Source organism: Epinephelus lanceolatus, chromosome 6 (assembly GCF_041903045.1).
Source record: "Epinephelus lanceolatus isolate andai-2023 chromosome 6, ASM4190304v1, whole genome shotgun sequence".
Classification (NCBI taxonomy): domain Eukaryota; kingdom Metazoa; phylum Chordata; class Actinopteri; order Perciformes; family Serranidae; genus Epinephelus; species Epinephelus lanceolatus.
In genome coordinates, this window is record NC_135739.1 from 6741368 (window position 1) to 6762355 (window position 20988).

General features: G+C 42.8%; 1 protein-coding gene across 3 annotated transcripts in view; it reads left to right on the forward strand.

Moving 5' to 3' along the window:
- Positions 1 to 20988, forward strand: part of nhsa (Nance-Horan syndrome a (congenital cataracts and dental anomalies)) — a 95119-nt gene that overhangs the window by 60188 nt on the left and 13943 nt on the right. For 2 of the 3 annotated variants that reach the window (XM_033622109.2, XM_033622110.2), the window contains exons 2-4: positions 15108 to 15260; positions 16644 to 16777; positions 18707 to 18769. In XM_033622109.2, the coding sequence (XP_033478000.2) occupies positions 15108 to 15260; positions 16644 to 16777; positions 18707 to 18769 (350 nt within the window). Of the gene's footprint in view, positions 1 to 15107; positions 15261 to 16643; positions 16778 to 18706; positions 18770 to 18802; positions 19706 to 20988 lie in introns of those variants that run through there. The other variant, XM_033622111.2, reaches the window with a different exon arrangement.

A 20988-nucleotide genomic window follows, 5' to 3' on the forward strand; every position in this document is an offset into this window, starting at 1 on the left:
GTTCAGCAAATCTCCATTGATTAATCAATTAGTTATCAACTATTACATTAATCATCTAATAATTTGCTAATTGATTCATGAGTTTGAGTATTTTTTAAAGAAAAAAAAGTCAAAATTATTAGATTCCAGCTTATTAAATGTGCATTTTTTCTGGTTTCATTACTCCTTCATTACAGTAAACTGAATATCTTTGGGTTGTGGACAAAACAAGATAATTAAGGACATTATCGTTGGTTTTGGGAAACACTAATCAACATTTTTTACCATTTTCTGACAATTTATAAACCAAACTAATCAATTAATGGAGATAATAATCAACCGTCAGTGAAAATAATCGTGAGTTGCAGCTCTGTTGTTCAGGCAAAATTGAATTTGAGTAATTTAAAAACGTCATCTTAGGCTGCAAGATATTATAAATGATGAAATATATAATGTAATATACATTATAAGATAAATGATTTGTTGAATAATAACATTAATGACAGTAACCATTAGGTGCAGCTCTAGTTGTTGGTGTAACCTCAAACAGCGCTCAGATTAAAAGTACTACACAGTAAAAGTTAGCTTTAGCTGTTGTTAGCTTTGATCTTTTTCACAGTAACTCTTGTGAAATACTTGCGATACTAATACTGAATATCTGTAGATACTGACTCCAATAGCTGGATGGGTTATCTGTGTCAATAGGGATGATCTAATCAAATTCAATTCCATTTTTTTATGTCAGAATACACATACTTGCATTTAGATAAGATAAGATACACCTTTATTGATCCCGCAATTGAGAAATTCCAATTTATGATTCATCATGATTCAGTAGTGTACCGTGTTATCTTTACATTTTATGCAGTTGCAGTTTAATTCCAGTTAATGTTTTGACCAATTTTTTGCTGCATTTAAAAGGTTAACACTTAATGGTTAACATTCAATGCTCATTTTTACATTTCAGGGCTCCTGCTGATCCTTAAATAGTCTTAAAAGGCATTAAATTCGGGGCGTCGGTGGCTTAGTGGTAGAGCAGGCGCCCCATGTACAAGGCTGTTGCTGTAGCGGCCCGGGTTCGAGTCCAGCCTGTGGCCCTTTGCTGCATGTCATCCCCCCTCTCTCTCCCCCTTTCACACTTAACTGTCCTATCCATTAAAGGCAAAAAATATTTTTGGGAAAAAAAAAAAAAAAGGCATTAAATTCATTAATCAGAAATAAGACCTCACTTGGTATTAACATTTCTTAAACCGATATTTCAAGAGTCAAAAAATTGCTTATACAAGGAAATAGAATTTTATTTTTTTTAAAAACTTCTAACAATAATTGTGAAATCTTTTTTTTTTTTTTTAATTTTATTTTATTTCATGTTATTTTATTTTTTCTTCTTGCGCTAATGTCACCCAGAAAGTGGAACCAACACTCATATTTTGTTTCTGGCCCCTCACCCTCTTGCTAGCTCGCTGTCACTGTACTCTGGACGATAAGAGGAAGTGCAAATTCTACAAAAATAGGCCGTTTAACTTACATTTTTTGGCTGAAACCATTATAGGGCAATACATATGAGCCACTGTGAAATGCAGAAAGTTTTTCAAACTCAGCACGATGGGAGTCAAGGCCGTTGAATCCAACCTGTAGAGTGACAAACACAAAATTGCCAAGAAAACAGTAGGTTTTTCCCAGTTCTGTTTTACCCTCGTCTCCACCACGAAACCAAAGTATCAGTTCGCGTGTTTTTTGCCCTTCACTTCACTTTGTTTTTCAAAGTTAGAAAAGCACTGTTTAAGTCAAAGAGTGATCCCAGTCCCTTTCACACAGTGAGTCATACAGCTTATTAATTAAACACTGGTATCTGATTGGTGCTCAGTACTGGCCGATACCCATTCTCGGAACCCATCGGTTGTATTCGGCGTTCCGGCAGACGGCGATACAGCCAATGGGAGCAGACCCCTGATTTTTTGGCATTCCGGTTTGATTTGAGCAGAGGAGGCGAATTTCCGTTTCCGACTTCCGTTTATATATAAGTAAATATGCTGAACCATTGCGATGGATTCAGAGTTTGCAGTGACGCCAATTATGTTCCACCTTGTTAGTTCACCGCACGGACCGTTTAACCTGGCAACAACTGCAGCCAGCTCAAACGTGATTGGTCAATATCACGCGGATTACAAACAGCTACAACCGGAAACCAGGGCTCTTCCGCTCTTCTTCCGGAGGCAAGATCTCCGGGGTTTGCCTACAGACTCTACATTCACTGAATGTAGTGTCTGTATATAGAGACTAGCCAATACCTAATGCACAGGAAATGGGACTGAAAAAGTCATATTGGTGCGTCACTAACGACATTCATTTGTCATCTTTGTACATGTGTTAATGGTCATGTGAGGGCAGTGAAACAAACTGTAAACCCAACATTGACATGTGACACCATTATTAAGTTGTTATGGTAACCAGGAAATTGAAGCTGTGGGTCATAAAACCAAAACAATGAGCTATGGACGACCCCTTTAATATGATCCATGGTCATGCAGCTTATCATTAGTATAAAAAAATAAATCTTTAAAAATGTTGTAGATCAGGTGACAGTAAATTGATCTTGTAAAGCCACTATGGTCCAACTCTGCGCTCACTTCCTGTTCCTCCCCAGTCCTGTTTATTAGATGTACAAACTTTTGCCCTCTGCTCAGAAACATGTCCGAATTTAATGTTAATGTCACATAAATATGTTATGACGCTTGAACAAAATTCCCTGCTCGTTACTGAGCCATAAAACACACCACACACTCTTATGAACGTTCCATGTGTCATTAAATCTTGACAAAGGAAATGTTTCCGAGCGTGTCAGACATTTTAACCATCGCTCGACACATCCGTCTTCTTCCCCAGACCTCCAGAATCTGCGCTCGCCGTCGTCAGAGGGAGAGATCCTCACGTTGGCACCGTGCCTACCCGGCAGTATGTACCACTCTGGAGGTTTGAAAATGGAAAGTATTTCAAAGTCACCGCAGCCCGCCGTTGGACTTTGTAGTGGTAATTTGAAGCAGCTGAGAAAACAGGCCTCAGTCGTGCACCGCTCCTTTTTCTACAGCTTCAGGAGGAGTTCAGTGTCAGGAAATGTCCCGTGTGCAGCAGCATGGTCTCAGATATTATCCAAAAATAATTCTTAGTCAAAGTTGTTTAAGAACTGTGTGTGTGTGTGTGTGTGTGTGTGTGTGTGTGTGTGTTTAGGAAACCGATAAACATTTAAAATTTTATAGCTCTGTTTGGGAGTGTGTCACAAGGGGAAAGCTTTGAGGTTCAAGTTGTGAGTGATGTGGGTTTGAGTTGTTGAAATATTTTTTTTGTCAATCCAAGCTGTTTGTGTGGAGGTTTACGTGTCGCTACATCACCGCATCAGGGTTCAGACACTGTACTGAATATCTGTAGTGTGACAAGCAGCCTGTCCGTGTCATTATTTGCCATCAGCTCTGTGTTGTGTCTACGGAGAGGTAATGATAATGATAATGGAAACTGTGATATCAGATGGGATTTCCCCTTCCTTCCTCATTTCCACCCCCGCTGTTCCTCCTGGCACACGAGCAGGCAGACAGTTAGACGGTCCAAGCGCTGATCCAAATCTGAGCGCAAAGCGACGTCTCCCGAAGCACGAGTATGATTTAATTTCACCACCAGATGAGTTTTCGTGTGTGGGCTTGCGGCACTGCCAACGCGTGCTGATGCTGTGACCTCAAGTCAGGAAATACAAGCGCACTGCAATTAAACGAGAGCAACCTCACACACCTGCATTACTTCTCCTGCTGCGGTGATGTCATCCTCTCACATACATTTCACTACTTAAAGAATATATTAAACACACTAAACATGTCACGGAGTTTACGAGACTATAAATAGAATCTCATAATTGGGGGCTATTTTTCATTTCTGGACCATGTAATTAAACGACTGGTGTCGAGGGACAGTAAAGCACTTCAGGAAGGCAACCGCTGGTTTGATTTCAGTGTAGCAGCCCTTTGCTGTGATACCTGCAGGCTGCTGAGAGCAGCAGCACGCTGCAACAATGGCTCATTTAGCCCCCCTGTAGGCCTCCTGGTTCCCAGCATCACATTCCAAGCAGGGGTCACAGGGCCCACCTGCCGCCCCACATCAAAGCTCCAGGTGAGGTGAGGGAGGGACCATCTGAAAAGGTGTGGCGGCACAGACATTCAGTTTACAGGAAGAGAAAGAGAGAACGAGTGCTAGTCTCTTGCACTAAAATGAGCCTCATCTATAATTAGCCTTCGCATGCTAAAAAGTGCATTTGTGCCAGAGGGCAGGTGAGTTTGCTGAAATTCTTCACCCCTCAAATGATCATTTGCATATCAGTTACTCATCCTGTGTCATGTGTTGACCACACAAAGACAACTTTGTTCTTGCATGACTCCACAGTGAACTAAGAATCCAATAAGTTTGCAGCGGTATGAGATTTTTCGGTACGATAAAGCCTAGTTCACATTACACGATTTTCACCCTGATTTTGCATCGCGGAGACTATTGTAATCTTTTGAGTGTTCATACCTGGCGACGTGTGTTTCTGTCATCGGGAGTCCTGCGTGTGCACACCACAAGATTTCTCCCCCGAGCCCTCGCAGACAGAGCCCCAGATAACGCGGTGACGTCACCAAACTTGGAGACGACACATGGTAAAGGCATGGATATTCTTTATTATCCTGGGTCCAAACACAACGCGCTCCCCGTGATCCTGTGGACGCCGCCATTGTTGTTGTTGCTTGCCAGCTTGTCAGTGTTCCCAGATCTTGGGAGAGAAACAAGCAACCAGGGCTATGGAAACAAGCCCCAAAGAAGCGACTATCATGCATTTAAATAACTTATTAGATGGATATATATAGAGAAAGGTGACGTTTAGAGAGCAACGCCACTTTAGAAACAAGCCCAAAGTCGTGGCTAATAAGCGGACCTGGCAACCCCGTGTCTTGTCCTCCTCACATTTCTTCCGTCCTCCTGCATGCTGACGTGGGACGTATCCCGCCTCTCGTTGGCTGATGCTCTTTGTCAGTCGTGTCACACTTCTCCAGTTTTCTAGCATGCCAGATATCCAGTCCCAGTCACAGACGAGGGGTGACTTGCTCGTAGGCTTGTTCACACTTGAGGACTCGTCGTGGCAGACGATCTGCCGACTCACCTCTGACCCAAGGTGGCTCTCAAGATCCTCTGCGATGTCAAAATCGCGGTGAACAGTATCACAGGACTTATTATTAATCAGACTGACCTTTAAATGAATGAAAACAGAAGGGTTATTGTTGGTTTCCAGGAATGGCGGTGCACTAGACAGACGTTTTTTCCTCCCCTCCACTAGACTTTAGTGTTATAGTCCTAATTTGTTGCCGCTGTAAAGCTGATAAAGTCATCTCTGCAAGACTTTGATGTCATCAGCACCAGGAAAAACAAGCAGACATCGTGCAGAAAACATGCAACCAAGAGTATCAGACTTCGGCTCGACTACGATTAGCTGCGAAGAAAGACGGGTTATTGTTGGTTGAACTGAAGTTTTACTACTATAATTGAAATTATAGTATCAGCTGCAATTTTTAATCAGTATTGTAGATAAGTGAATGTACAAGGTATGATAACTGTCAACTTTTATATCAAGGTAAATCTTCAAACAGATAGCTGCAAGCCTAGAGTCAGAAAATGGAGAAATTTCTTGGTGAATTGGAATAAAGGAAGTCCATATTTAACAGCAGGAAAACTACACTAAAACATTTACAAACTCTCAAACAATTAGTACAGTATAATCCGAGTCTCTTATATCCAGTTGTATGTTCAGTACTTCCCAAACAAACGGCCTCTCTGACGGAGAATTTGACAGAAAGTGAAATGTATCTATGTTCTCTTCAAAACCAGACTCCATTGAAAAAACAGTATTTTTACCTCGCTGAACATTGAAGCTGCTGGTCTACCACTGCCTCGAACGGGTAGGTGTTTTTTGTTACTGTGTTTTAAAGGGTTAGTTCAGGATTTGCCAAAGTCACACAATAACATGCTAAAACTAACTAATAGAGCCAGAGGTCGACCAGCAGCTCCTGTGTTCAGCGATGTGAAATTACTGTTTTTGTCAGTGGGGTCTGGCCTTGAAGAGAGCGTAGATAAAGTTACACTTTTAGTTTAGTTTATGCAGTCTGTTTTGAGTTTGCAAATATCTATACAACAGCTGACCTTCCTTCACATGTCCCGCTCATCAGTGCTGTCGTTATCATTATTTCAACCACTCAATTCCCAAACAGAGTTGTTGCAGTTGTTCCCGTCAGCGTCCCCATCACCATCCCAGCAGGTCTGCAGGCTCCAGCCTCGTCTCCTCCCTGAGTGTAAACACTCCTGCGCCCCACCTGCTGCAGCGGGTCAGCAGCAGCGACATCACCATCAGCTGGGAGGATGTGGGCTCAGAGCGGATTACCGGGGAGACGGGTATTATTCTGTGCCTACTGGCAATGGGACTCTACTCTTTGTGCTTCACTAATCAGACCTCAGAGGGGACTTTCACCAGCGGCTGACTGCAGACACTCAGTGGAAGAGCAGCATTGTGGTTTTTTTGTGGGCCATTCCTCAGTGACAGCAAGCAGATTTCAGTTTTTACATTTTTGGCAACAGGGAAGATGCGGATAATTCTCTCAGCTATTTGATGAGTATCTGTTTACGTGTTGTTTCTTGCCCGATTAAGGTTAGTAGCATTTCTATTTGTTCCTTTGCACTGCAGTGTGTACTAAAACGCATCCAGATGTTAATGTGAAATCATGCTTTTATATTTAGTCTGCAGGTGAATGATTGAATAGTCTGTTGAGTATTTGGTTACTGTCGTCTCTGATGTACAGCACAGTGCTGGACTGGATTGTTTAGAGGGATTTATCCAAAAACTTTATCGACAATAACACACGTGTGCTTGAATTTTGATACTTAACACTTGAGTTATCAATCCCAGTATCGACTGTCCTGCACATCCTTCAGCATTCCTCCACACCCTCCGTGATCCTGCATTGTGGGTTAAGCGGTCAACGTTGTTTCGTCGGTTTGGATTAACACTCCTACTCTCCTGTAGCAGACCATAAACAGATTAGTGGTCGCCCAAGTCAAGGCCTGGCCGGACCATCTGTACCCAGCGCTGGCTGGGTGGGGAAGGGGACATGGGGGAGGAGTGTGAGCAGATGTTCCAGCGGGGCTGTAGGTCAGTGTGGCAGTGGAGCTGAGGGACGTCGCTGCAGAGACATGAGGGGTTTGTGTTGAGGTGACGGAGGGAGAGACTGATTTAATGTCTCAGAGTTAAAACCACACAGCTGTGTCATGGCTCTAGGATGCTGCCTTGCACTCTCATCTAGAGGTACTGTATAATTTACTGGGGCTTTAATTGAGCTGCGTTCACCTCCCGTTTCTTTTTGCACTGCATGCAAAACTCACTGCTTCGACCACAGCGGTTAGACAAACATGTCTGCACTTTGTTTGAGCGTTGACGCAAGATGTAAGAGATGAGAGTGTTCTTCTCTTTGGCCCGTGTGGGAGACATTTGCTTGGCTGTTTGCTTGGTTAGTTTAACGTGTGTTAGAGAGTGAGAACACAACTTAACTGTAGGGAAGCCCTCCATGCTGCGACACCAAGTTGTTGCTGCATTGTTTGTGCAGTAGGAAAGTTAAGTGCTCACTAAAGAAACGTTGCAGAGCCAAGACTTGTGATTTGTGTTCCTCCTATCCAAAAGAACTTTGAATAAGTTTTTAAAGGTCCAGTGTGTAGGACGTGGGGGAATATATTGGCAGAAATGTGATATGATAAAATAAGCATGCTTTCTTTAGTGTGTAATTACCTGAAAATAAGAATTGTTGTGTTTTCATTACCTTAAAATGAGAGGTTTATATCTGTATCGGGAGCGGGTCCTTGTCCATGGAGAATAAGGGTGCTTTCAATCAAACTCAAGTTCCTTTGCCCCCTAAGTGTGGTTCGTCTGGGCAGGTGTGAACACAGCAATCACACTGGTGCGCACCAAAACAACCAGACTGAGACCTTCTTGAAGAGGTGGTCTCAGTCCGGTTACAAACAAACGGTGCAGTTCGTTCAGACCTGGATGTGAACCAACTGCAGTCACATGACACATTGTCTGGGTTAAACATGAGCATGTTACAGTCCTGGAGGATTATTAATGTGCACCTCCTCCTGTACTGCCTTAATATGCACATTCAGCACATCCAATGCATCAAAACATTGTTTTCTAGTTGGAGCCGCGCCTCGTTTTCAAACTGTATGGTTTGACTAAAATGAACAATGACAGCAATATAGTCCACGATGAGCAGCGCTAAAATCAACCTGCGTAGTTGTCCCTCCATTGTGACATTAGAAAGTGTCACATTTATCTTGCAAGTGTACTCTTCTTCAACGTTTGCTTTACTTCCTGGATTTTTCCCACATGGAAATTCTGACCAATCAAGAGCAGCTTTCTCACAAAAGGCATTTGATCTGGTCCGCTTGTAAATGCTGCCGTGAGAACACAAACCAACTCCAGGCAATTATACAACTTTGTGACAAAATTAGTCCCTGATTCAGACCAAAGGAGACGACTCTAGGTCTGAGAGCACATTAACAGACCTCTACGGATGATTTGGCTCCCGGTAAAAAGGAAGGAAATCTAACTTGGTTGCAGTCTGCAGTCCTCACCGCTAGATGCCACTAAATTTTACACACTGTTCCTTTAATCGAACACACTAACTCACATTATATACACAAAGCTGACTGAGCAGCCTGTCTTCCTGTCTGTGAAGTTCAGAAAAGGTTTGTCTTATCAAAGTCTGACCTAATGAGTGACTGACATCTGTGTTTTCCCAGGCCGCTGGCAAATTGTAGGTGTGTGAGAGTGTGAGTGTGGGTGTGAGGGGTTTGTCTTGGCTCCTGTCTGGGCTGGTGCTGAGTAAATTACAAGGCAGAAGGAGTCTGAGGATGCAGGCTTTCATCCCCCTTCTCTTGGCCTGCAGGCCTGCTGGCAGGGCTGATAGCGGTGAGGTTGCTGGGGGATGATCCTGGTGCAGATGAAGAGGAGGGGGTGGAGGAGGAAAGATTGATAGGCTGTGTCATGGTGCTTGATGTTGCCTTTCCGGGAAACTTCACAGGATGATCTTCAGTGAAAATAAGTGGGCTGAAAAGCCTGAAAAGAGGAAAAGCATCCAGCAAAAAATCAAGTAAAGTGTCAGACTGTCTCGGAGTTTTTGCTCAAGGTTTTGTTTTTCTTCTCACCTGAGGCCATGTGGCTCATTTGGCTCACCATGGCCGTGTTGAAGATCACTCAGTTCCACGTGAAAGGAAGAGAAAGCTGCCGACAGGTCAATGAAATGACTGAAAGCTGATGTGTTTTCTTTGGCCTCGTTTGGAGCAACAGCTGACCACGGCTCTCCCATTAAAGGATTTCCCCATATGGACGTCTGACCCCATGAAAACCTCTCAATAGGCCTCTCATGCACTCGTGCTTTGTCGTGTGTGCGCAGCCTCACTCAGCTGAAAGTCACAGATTTCATTGTGAGAGGAAGTACTGGTGTGTTTTTAAAAGCTGGGCGAAGACAAAAACAGGGAAAGTGAAACGGAGTTGAGCACAGTGTGTGTCCTAGTTGTTGTTATTGTTGTCAAATGGGTTTTTAGTGTGCTGGTGACGTTGCGGGTGTCACAGCAGGGCCAACAGTTCATCTCTCAGCAGGGAGGCGGGGGAGGGCAGAGGCTGACAAACAGTGTCAGAGGGCTCATATCTCCCAGCACATCACTGGTTACTCACTTATCTCCCCACAGTTCACAGCAGAAATGCATCATAATCTTATCTGCTGATTTAAATTTGAAGTATTGGGGGCTTGTGTTGCATAGCTTATTGCCACATACACATATAGATGGGTGACTAATGAGAGGAAACACCGGGATGAATGAAATGGAAGACAGATGGTTGAGATCACTCTGATGTCTGGTGGGTAATTATGTAGCTCGAGCCAGGAGCTTGTTAGCTACGCTTAGCTTAGCTTAGGGCATATCAGGTATATTTCTGAACTTTGGACGGAGCACAGTTAGCTTCAAAGTTTAGCTAACCATCTCCTGGCTCTAGCTACTTAATCACCTCCCAGACATCAGTTATCTAAATCAGTGGTTCCCAACCTTTTTCTTTAAGGGATCCCTTTGCTTTCATTGATAACACTGACACGTAAGTGACATGCTTTATGGATATTTAATGTTATATTCAATGCATACTAATAACAATACAGGACAATGTATACGCTGTACGTATAATCCAAAGAGTAAACACAGCAACTGCAGGACGTTTATGTAAAATGAGCAATTTGATGAATTTTGAGTAGCAACTTTTTACACAACTATCTGTCTGTGTTATGTTTTTTCTAACAATCATATACACTCAATATGCCACTGTCACAATACATCAGACATCTTTGTTTCTCTCGCATGCCTCCACGTAGAACGGAGAATCCAAAAACTGAGAGAATTGAAGACTGAAGACATAAGGGTCGACATTTAACAACAGCAAAACAATATCAAAACATCTGTTTACAAACTCTCACACAACTCATGCAGTATAATCCAAGTCTCGTTTATTCAGTCATACGCTCAGTACTTCCTGAACAGCCAACCCTTTCCAGTGGGAAACTAAACTGTAAGCCAGACTCCATTCACAAAAACGGTAATTTTACCTCTCTGTACACAGAGAGTTAGTTTGTTTGTGTGACTTGATGAAGCTGAACGAACCCTATAAACTATCTGATCGAGGCAGTGGTAGACCAGCAACTCCTGTGTTCAGTGAGGTAAAATTGCTGTTTTTGTCAGTGGAGTCTGGCTTGAAAGAGAGTATGTACCTGGAATGAGACTCGGATTATACTGCACGAGTTGTGAGAGTTTGTTAACTGATGTTTTGATATAGTTTTGCTGTCGTTCATCATGACTTCCTTTTACTCCAATTTATCCAGAATTTTCTCAGTTTTGGATTTTTCGTTTATTCTTCAAGTGCAAGAAAAACGGTTTTTCATGAATTCAGCATAACATGCCGAGTAACTGACACACAAATGGTCATTTGAGGGTTGAAGTATTGATGACATGATACGATGACATACCACAAACAATTCCACAGAGAGTCAGTTAACATTCACATGAATTGTTGCCTCCTCGCAGCATGTGAGCAAAGTAAAACATGGCATGTAGTGAAACATTTTCATTATGAAGCAGTTTACTCTCTGATAACCTCGGGCATCCACAGCTGAGCAGGAGACAGAGCACAGAGCTTGTTTTCAGGTCAGCAGGGTCACCGCAGAGGGCTTTCAGATCACTCCGGGGTGTTTTTATGGAAAACGTCAAGGTGTCTCTGGGTTACAGATAAACACACTGACTCTCCTGGGGACCTGTCAGAGCACTCAGAGTAGCAGCGCTGCAAGAAATCACTTTACATATGAAGGAGTTTGATCAGCAGCAGGCTGAGCCTCAGTTAAATCTCCCCGACCTTTAGTTGCTGCCATCAGCAGTTGAGCTATGTCTTTTTTGAGTGAAACAGACTGAAGTTGGCTTCTGGCTACACTACAAAGCAAACTTGGAGCGTGCTCAGCCTAAGCAGCCTCCTGTCTGACACGAGGGTCAGGCAGAGTGTGTTCAGTAAAGCAGCCAGGTCAAGGACAAGCCCAGAAATGTCTGCCAGGTAGAAGACTGACAGATGTGTTAGTCTGCCAAAGTAAAGGCTTAGTATTAATCCTGTACATTTTTGTTGGATTCTGCTACAGATGTGTGAGATGTTATCTCAGGCCAAGGCTGTGTTGTTGATCTTCTGACCACACTGTTGTTTTAATGCTGTCATTTCTTATTCTGAAAGTAACTGCGTAGATCTGGTCTGATGAGTTTGTGATGGTGTTTTCCAGCAGAGATTCTGACCTTGATCGCCCTCCCCATGTGCTTTGAGTTAATAGAGACAAGAGTATCAGTGCAAAGAGGGTGTGTGTGTGTGTGTGTGTGTGTGTGTGTGTGTGTGTGAGAGAGAGAGTCCACCTAAACAGAGTTCACCAAAATTTTACAGCTTATGGATTAGTGTATCTATTGATTATTATTCCAGTCCAGTGTCGTCTTTTTGACTCTTGTATTGAGTCCATTTTTCCATTTTCTCTCTAGTTGTGCTTCTTGTAGTCGCAGTATGTGTGTGTCAAAGATTTACCCATTTACCCTAGTTCCCAGTGATACCTTTCTTGCTTGCCACTAGCAATATTTTGATCCAATATCTGTCACGAACATTTTCTTCAGAAACACACAGCAACTCAGTGTTGGATGTTAAACGCTGCTGCAGGCCTATGGCGAGTAGGAACGAGATGACATTGTGCTGTGTTAGCTTGTGCTTAACCAGGCAGAGAGAGCAGGAGGAGAGCCTTGTGTGGGGGCGGTCCTTCAGCACCCCGTCAAACGGTAGCAACAGCTGATCGATGGTGATCAGCTGTTGCTACCCCCCAATCCTCCCACCATCACAAGTAGATTCTTATTCGGTGGAAATCACATGATATTTCGCTCTGAATCCTGAGAAAACATCACAACTATTTTTGCAATTTCACCTGCCCCCCCAAATTAATCAGAATAAAAGCATATAAAACATTGCAGCATTTATAGCATTTTTTATTTTTTTTTTTTTTTTTAGAAAAGCTGCCATGAAACAAACATTTCAGGCCGCAACAATCACAAAATCAGCCTGTGAAATACCTAAAATGGACCTAAAATCATTTCCATATTTCATGCTAAAGTTTTGCTACAATGCCTGTCACAGGGCATTTTAAACAACTTGGAGAAAGTCATGGAATTGGGGTAAAATATTTGGGAAAAGTTGTGGAAAAGTTTTTAAAATTCATTGGTAAAAATGTGTGGGAACTCTGAAACAAGCAAACAGCTCCTTTTAAACTTTCCCCCCTCGTCCATGTATGAAGTGTAACGTGAGAGCTGAGCGTCTCCCTATGTGTAACCTGAGCAGGTGTGAGGGGGACCTGGGAGATTAGTCCAGCTACTGGCCAATGTTTAGAGGATGAAAGTCACAGTATCAGGTTGCATTAATGCCCATTGTTTTGCTGCAGGTAATAGCATTGCATTAGTAAACAGCCCATTGTCCTGATCATCCTGCTTTTCTTTCTCAGGCTGCGGCTCCGATGTGGTGCTTCACATTCACCTCACACCCCAAACATTTCTGTAACCCAGCTGCTCTCATGGCATCACATCACTGCTGTAATGGAAAGGTTGTTTGTTTGAGTTCACCTTAATGATGTATCACCACAAGAACGTCAGAGTGGAAATTTAAAGGTCTCGTCAGTGGTGCCCGTGGAGCTCAGCAGGCCACCCCTCATGATGGAAGTTGCTTTTCCATTACATGTGTTGGCACACACAGTTTCTGCAGTGACACATGCTGGACTTCATTTATCAGGGCAGATGTTGAAGAGTACTTGAAGTGAAGGCTGCACAATGACAGAAATGTAAATCATGATTATTTTGATCAATCATAAGAACTATATCATAGGTAACTGGACCTGCTTGAGTTTCCTGAAGACGTTTCACGTCTCATTTGCATCAAAATAACTCATAGGTTTTGTTTGCACCTGAATTAAGTGCCTGTCCTATGGTTCGGTATCTGCTGCTGTGTTTTTATTGCTTTATTTTTTAACAGTGATCACAGTACTGTGACACGCTGCAGCTTGCTGTCATGGATGTCTGAGCTGACGCTGGACAGAGACGGGGATTAACTGAGGTGACGTTAGCGACATTACTCTTCTTGGCCTTTATGTGTTCATCGTGCTGCAGGTTGTGGTGTTTTGTAATGTGGTTTAACAAGTTAGTTGTGTTGCTCTGCAGCACACACAAGTCTCTTCAACTCGTTTGCATATGATTTGTTCTCTCCTATATCCACAGTTACAAAGTGCTTTACAAAACCAAATAAAAGACGAAGGCAATTTTTCAGAAGTGATTTAAAAGATGAGACAGAGTTTGCAGCCCTGATCTCAGACAGGTGACTCCAAAGTCATGGAGCTCTGACCACAAAGGCTCTGTCACCTTTGAGAATTAATCTCAACCTCAGAACAACAAGAAAAGATTCATCTGAGGATCCCAAGGTGTGAGAGGGAACATAGAGCAATAAAATATCTGTTATATCGCTTGGAGCGAGGCCTCTCAGGGCTTTGTATGCCATCAATAAAATCTTAAAATCAATTCTAAAAGCAACAGATAACAGATGATTGTGATGTGGTCATGTTTTGTGGTCTGAGTTCAGATTCTGGCAGCAGAGTTTTGGAGGATTTTCGTTTTGACGGCCTGCAGTTGCATCAATCAGGAAAGTTTTTCACAGGATGCATGCACAGCCACATGACAGTTCCTCAAAAGTGGAAGGTGGCTTTTAGTTTAGGAGGGTGACGGTGACTCAGAGGTAGAGCTGGTTGTCCACTAATCGCAGGATCGGTAGTTCAATCCTCGGCTCCTCCTGTCCACATGTCAAAGTATCCTTGGGCAAGATACCGAACCCCAGATTGCTCCCAGTGTGTGCGGATGCGTGTGAATGTTACTGAGCAGCAGATGGCACCTTGTATGGTGGCCTTGGCCACCTGTGTGTTAATGGGTGAATGTGTCGGAAGACTAGAAAAGCGCTATACAAGTGCAGTTCATTTACCATTTTCCATGAGTGGGGCACATTTTAAATGTCAATATCGCAGTCGATCGTGTTCATGTAATTGTGGGAAGCCAAAATTGTGATTGTGATCAATATTCGATTCACTACGTAGCCCTACTTGAAGTGGTAATGTCAGCTGAGACTGTGACTGTTTCGCCTTCTGAACAGCAGCTGGGTGACTCCATATTATTGGCAACAAGTTTCAAGCCATTGCACAGAATCTGAGGAGGAGAGTGTAGGTTAAATATAAGATAAGATAGATAAATATTGATGCTCAGAGGGGACTTGGCTCTTGCAGCTGCACCAAGGGGGGAATACTAATGGCGAAAATAAAAAAACAACAACCAACAGTTAGATTTGTTTGTGTGTTTCTCTGTTTTTTTGTTGTCCATTTGCTTTTGCTGTTTCTTTTCTGACCTGCTCCGTCTCTCTCTCTCTCTGACAGCGGTGTCCAACCTGGATGTGGAGAGTAAGCTGACAGCACATTACCAAGCTCCCTGGCACCAGCAGAGGAACGTTTTCCACCCCTCCACACGGCCAGCATGTGTTGTAGACCTCCACAGGCAAGCCAACCTCAGCCTGTGGGCCGCGCACCGAGGTGAGGCCCCCCTCTGACGCTCAGTCTGACCGCAGTGCAGCAGCAAAGCCAAACAGCTGCTCCAAACTTTCCCTCCCTCTCTTTCTTTCCTTCCCAATTAACCCACTCAACTTTTTATTTGACATGTCATTTAAAAACATGTTCTTGTTTTATTTGTGTTACTGAAAAAGTCCTCATACTTCCCACCACAGAGGTCTGCTTCTGTTATTACTCTGGTGTTGTTCTGCCTCCTAGTGGACGTAGATTGCAACTGCACCCTGGCTGTCAGAGCAGCAGAGGAAAGTGTGAGAGTAGATGACATAATCTAAATCAGATCATTATAAGCTTCACAAAGGCAGTGTTCATCGCAGGCCTGTTGTGTTTTTCGCTTTGTTTTGCACTGTGTGCAATCTCTGTTCCTGTACCTTGTTTCTCCAGTTAACGGATAGATTCACATTTTTTCTCCTGTCCATGTGGATATTGTTTGAGACAGACTTGTGAATAGGCTCTGGCGGTACCTCCAAGACTTGCAAGTTACCTTAGCTTTTTCAGTCTAACAAATAAACAACGTAAAGTCACAAGCAGACAATAAAGGTAATATTCTTACACGTATTCTCAGAGAAATACAACAGTACACCGTCTGAATTCAGGTTTCTCTCTTTCAGTGATTGAAGACCGACATTAGCTAATAAATTAGTCGTCTAGTAAGTGAGTTAGTCCACTGTTCCAACAATCACCAGCTGTGGTTTGGTTGAAATAAACCTTTAATTCGTCAGGTCATCATGTCAAAATACGCTGACTTTACCACGGTCTTTCTCGGTCGTTAGTAGCAGACTGTCTACAGTCCTGTGACGTTATCCCCAGTCATCCCCAGACCTCTGATGCCGTGTGATGTGTGTCATATACACTACATCCTCAAACCAACACCTCAGTGGGTCTAATTGAAAGATGAGCATTTGTATTTTGACAGTACTTAAAATCACACCGTCGGGATTTCGTAATACCTTGGTGAGTAAATTGGGTGCAAAAGTCCTAAAGCCGAGTGTCCACATTTATCTGACTTGTAGACGACATGCTAAAAGACATTAAAACATAGATATTACAATTATGGCACCATGCATCTCCATCAGGAATCAGGATTTATGTACAATTTCTGTCCAGTGTAATTACACCTGACTTCTACAGGTAGGCTGAGATTACAATCACGTCTCCATACATAAAGTCTTCTGCTAAAGCAAGATTGTACTTGCTACCACGTCCTTCTTTGTAGGTGCTTGTCACAATCTTGAGCCAGTCCTTCTTGCCCCACATAATACTGTGATACCGCCTAAGCCTAACTATGATCCAGATATATGTATGTGTGTGAGTATTTGGAGGTTACACGCAGATCGATTCTCATTTCAGATCACCAGAGGAGACGATCCGGCAGCAGGGAGCGGAGAGTGACCATCTCGATCTCTGCGATGCCCCCCATGCCCATGTACCCTTCCCCACACATCGTCCAAAGGAACGACAAGAGAGGCCAAAGTTTGACAACGGTGAGATGCATAACGTTACACAAGAACAGTGTTTCTTGAAAATGTTGTACATGTTTAAAGGGGACCTATTATGCTTTTCTCTATTTTCTATCATATATACAAATGAACAAATGTCGGATATTCATATTAAAGTTTTGAATAATTAGGATTAATGTCTGTAAAACTAACCTCTTTTTTTGATTTTTCTACTGATTTTTTTATATGGTCATCGGCTCCAGGCACATTTGTGTTTGTGTTTGCATTACATACACTGCTACATGTAGCTACACGCTAACGTCAGAGAAACATGTAAACTTGCTTGGTGAGTTTGTTAATTTCTCCCCAGTTTCAGATCATATTCCTGGAACAGAGCCTGGAAATCCAGATCCAAATCTATAAAGATTTAGGGTCTGGCTATGAGTAATGCAAATGGCCCAACTCAAGGGGCGGCACCAAGCATGCATTTGTAAATATCACTGCACGTAATTGGATAACACTACGACCAATCAGAACAATACACGGGGTGATGTATATGCGTAGCTACCAGCGGAGATAACTGGTAGATTAGACTCTTGCCATATCCGGTCGGCAAAACAGCAAAAATGTCCTTCTTGCAAAGGAAAGATTCGAGCGCCGTCTTCTGTTCCTCTTTTAGAGAAAAGCCAAGTCTAACTCATTCATTGTAGCGGCCAAAGCCGTTTCAAACAACTGGTGTTCATCCGCAGCCATCTTGCAATGTTTACTGACTGATTCCGGACTTCGTCGTCGCAGCACTGTCGTCATCTGTTTAGCTCGCCTCTGGCCCGCCTATATCAGATACACTGATGTGATTGGTGCAGCTCGGCTCCAACAGCATGGGTAATGAGCATCATTACTGATTGCCAGAGTGACTCGCTGAGCAAATTCAAATTGTGCTCTCACGAGAACTCTGGATTTCCAGGGTAACTGCAACATGTCAGTTGCACAGATTTTGGTTTAGAAACTTTAATTGGAGATTTTTCATATTAGAAAGTGCCACTATACTCCGTTACAGTCATTCCCCTGGCTGCAATGTCGATGCAGTGACGCCAAGATGCAAAAGACCTGGAAATATTGACCAATCAGAGCAGACTGGGCTTTTTGAGGCGTATGACTCTGCTTAAACAAAGCGTTTCAGACAGAGGGTGAACACAGGTGCTCCAGCACAGACAGTATGAGGAAAAGAAAGTGTTTTTTGAACATTAAAGCTTGTAAACGTGTTCTAGTAGAAACCCAAAATACAAGTATGAACCTGAACATGAGCAGAATAGGTCCCCTTTAATCTAAAATGTTTTGAAACGAGGGAAGCAGTTAATACGTTGATAAGATCGACAGACATTTTGGTTCGCCACTTAATGAATTGAACCATTTCCTGTTCATTATTATATTGACATGTTACTGTTAATGACCATATTAAATTGTCATAATATTTTAAGAGTTCCTTTTCTTGTCAAGCATGTTATTTTTTATTTTTATTTATTTCTAGAGTTTATTTCCTTTTTTAAAATTGTATTTTATAGAGATGACTTTGCAGTGCACTGATTTATAAGTGAAATGCACATTTTCTCCCTCCAAGCAGCCAGAGAGACTTGTTAGAGACGCAGCCACACAGTTAGCACACTCACAGGTAAAGAAGGAGGTGGAACGTGTTCGTAACCTGTTTCATGTGGTCTGTGCAGAGCATGGTTGTTTAAATTTTCATTTAACAGCCATGACTTTATATTTATGTTGAGAATATGAGAATAAATGTTGCATAAATCTTTCAGGAAGGTTTTTTCATCTCATCAACGTGCGCTGACTGAAATATCCTCACCAAGGTTACCCCCAGTGTTGCTGTCTTTTTTGTCCATGTGTGTGTTTATGTTGAATATCTCCATGTTCATTTATGTCATGTGGTTTTGTTGTCCTTTTTTGTTTCGCCCTGTACTTCAGTTTGAATCCACCCGCTCCTCCTCCCCTACCGAATGTTGCCACTTCTCTCCCTGGAGCAGAAAGGTAGTGGTCCTCCCTCCCTCCCTCCTGGCTCCTGCGTGCTCCTTCTAACACTTTATTCTCAACTCCTTACCTGTTCTTGTTTGTTTGACTCCTTCTAATTTACATAATGAGTCTCTTTAAATGCATGCCCACTTAATGCAGCCTTTCTCCGACAGTTGTTAGCATCCTGCTCTAACCAGTCAGGAACATGGTGTAACGTGTTTGTAGTGAAACTGAAGCAGAGAACCACTTTAAAGTTTCATCCCCGCCGACACGTCATATATTGACGCACTCAGACAGCAGTCCATGTGAAGGGCCGGGCTGTGCAGTATGTGAGGAATGTGTGTGTGAGGGCCATAGTCACAGCCGCCCAGCAGCCGGGGTTTCTCTAATGATAGGGTCGACTTCTCCAAGCTTGCGCCTGTGATTACCCATGATCCCTCAGTGCTGCGGTTTCCTCACTGCACCCATCTCTGAGAGGGCTGACATCCTCATGTTTCTGCAGCTTTTTTTTTTCACCAAATATATCGTGCCTGATGCCCGCTGTGAGAGCGAAATGAGTCCGTGGACAAACACCAAACACTGCCACTCCTTTTTTCCCCTCTCATCCTGTACGTGTCCACTCTTCCTCCCTTTTCTTCACCGTCTCTTTCTCCTCCTCTTTCATCCTTCCTCTCCTAAAAACCGCCTCTCTGTTCTTGAAACAAATCAGCTGTAAATGCTTCTCCTTTTCTTTTTTTTTTTTCTACTAGTTGCGAGAAGTTTCCAAGGAAACCGGTTTCTTTTGTGGTCGGGGTTTTTGTCGGGGTCTCATTGGTCTGCCGGGAACAGAGAGCACAAAGGCTCAAGAGCTGGCTTTAAATGGGGGTGGGAGGTTGTCGGGTTGTGGAGGTGGGAACCAGTTGAGCCTGAGAATCACTCCCAGTTTCACATGTGTCTCTCTGTAGGAATCTCAAGGTAAGAACTTAATAGTCTAAATTGATTTATCACAGTGGTGTAAGTAAGAGGGGATCTAGAGTATTTAAGTTTGAAAGTCTGAGGAGGCCCATGGAAAAAGGATCTGGAGTTCTGGAGGAGTCAGAGGGGAGGACTGTGCAGTGATTGATACTGAAGCTGCCGTTCACAGGAATGCTACTGCAAAGTATTTCCTCTCAAATATTTCCGGAGACTTGGTATTACGCAGGAGAGTCACTTGAGGAGCCACAGATTTTCGGAGCATGAGCTAAGAGTTCCCAAAGCAGCATGTTGTGACTGGAAATTACTGTTTGTCACATTTCTGTCCCGTGCAGTAGCCGTTAAGTGAAGGTCTATTTTCCCCAGAGCTGAATTAGTATTTATCACGACATGTGCTGTACAGTGTGTGCCAAACTTTTTATTGGTCAGACATTTTTGGAAGCCTGGATACAGTCAGTGCTGTTAACTTGATTTGAAGGTATAACAATGTTTCCTGGTTTTACCATGTTTTAAATTCTAAATTTCTCCTTTGTGCACTTATTTTTTGCATGAAACCTGCTGAGTAGATTATTTGATTGTTTCTTGTGCTTTCCATTTCTGTCTCTCTCTAAAGCATGCTTTTTATTTACATTACTTAAAGGAATATATCACCCAAAAATAAGATCATTTGTATATCAAGTAGTCATCCTGTGTTGTGTTGAATTTGTGAAGAAAACTATGTTTTTCTCGCATGCCTCCAGGGTGAATGAAGAATCAAAAAAAAAAAAAGATTTTCCGCATTTAACAACATCAAAACTGCATCAAAACATCTACTTACAAACTATATAATCCAAGTCTCTTTTATGCAGTTTTATGCTCAGTACTTCCCAAATAGCCACTCCTTTCTGATGGGACACTTAACTAAAAGTAAAACTTAATTTAACCTCTCTTCAAACCAGACTCCGCTGACAAAAACAGTAATTTTACGACGCAGAACACAGGAGCTGCTGGTCTACCACTGCCTCAAATGGTCGCTTTTGTTTGTGTTATTGTGTGACTTCGGGGTTTTAAAGGGTTAGTTCAGATCCACCAAAGTCACACAATAACAAAAACAAGCTGCTGATGGAGGCAGCGGTCAACCAGCAGCTCCCGTGTTTACCAACATAAAATTACTGTTTTTGTCAATGGAGTGTGGCTTTGAAGAGAGCATAAATTAAGTTTCTCTTCCCGCTCAGTTCCCCATCATACAGGGCTGTCTGAGCATACGATTGGAAAAATGAGGCTTGGATTATACTGCAGAGTTTGTA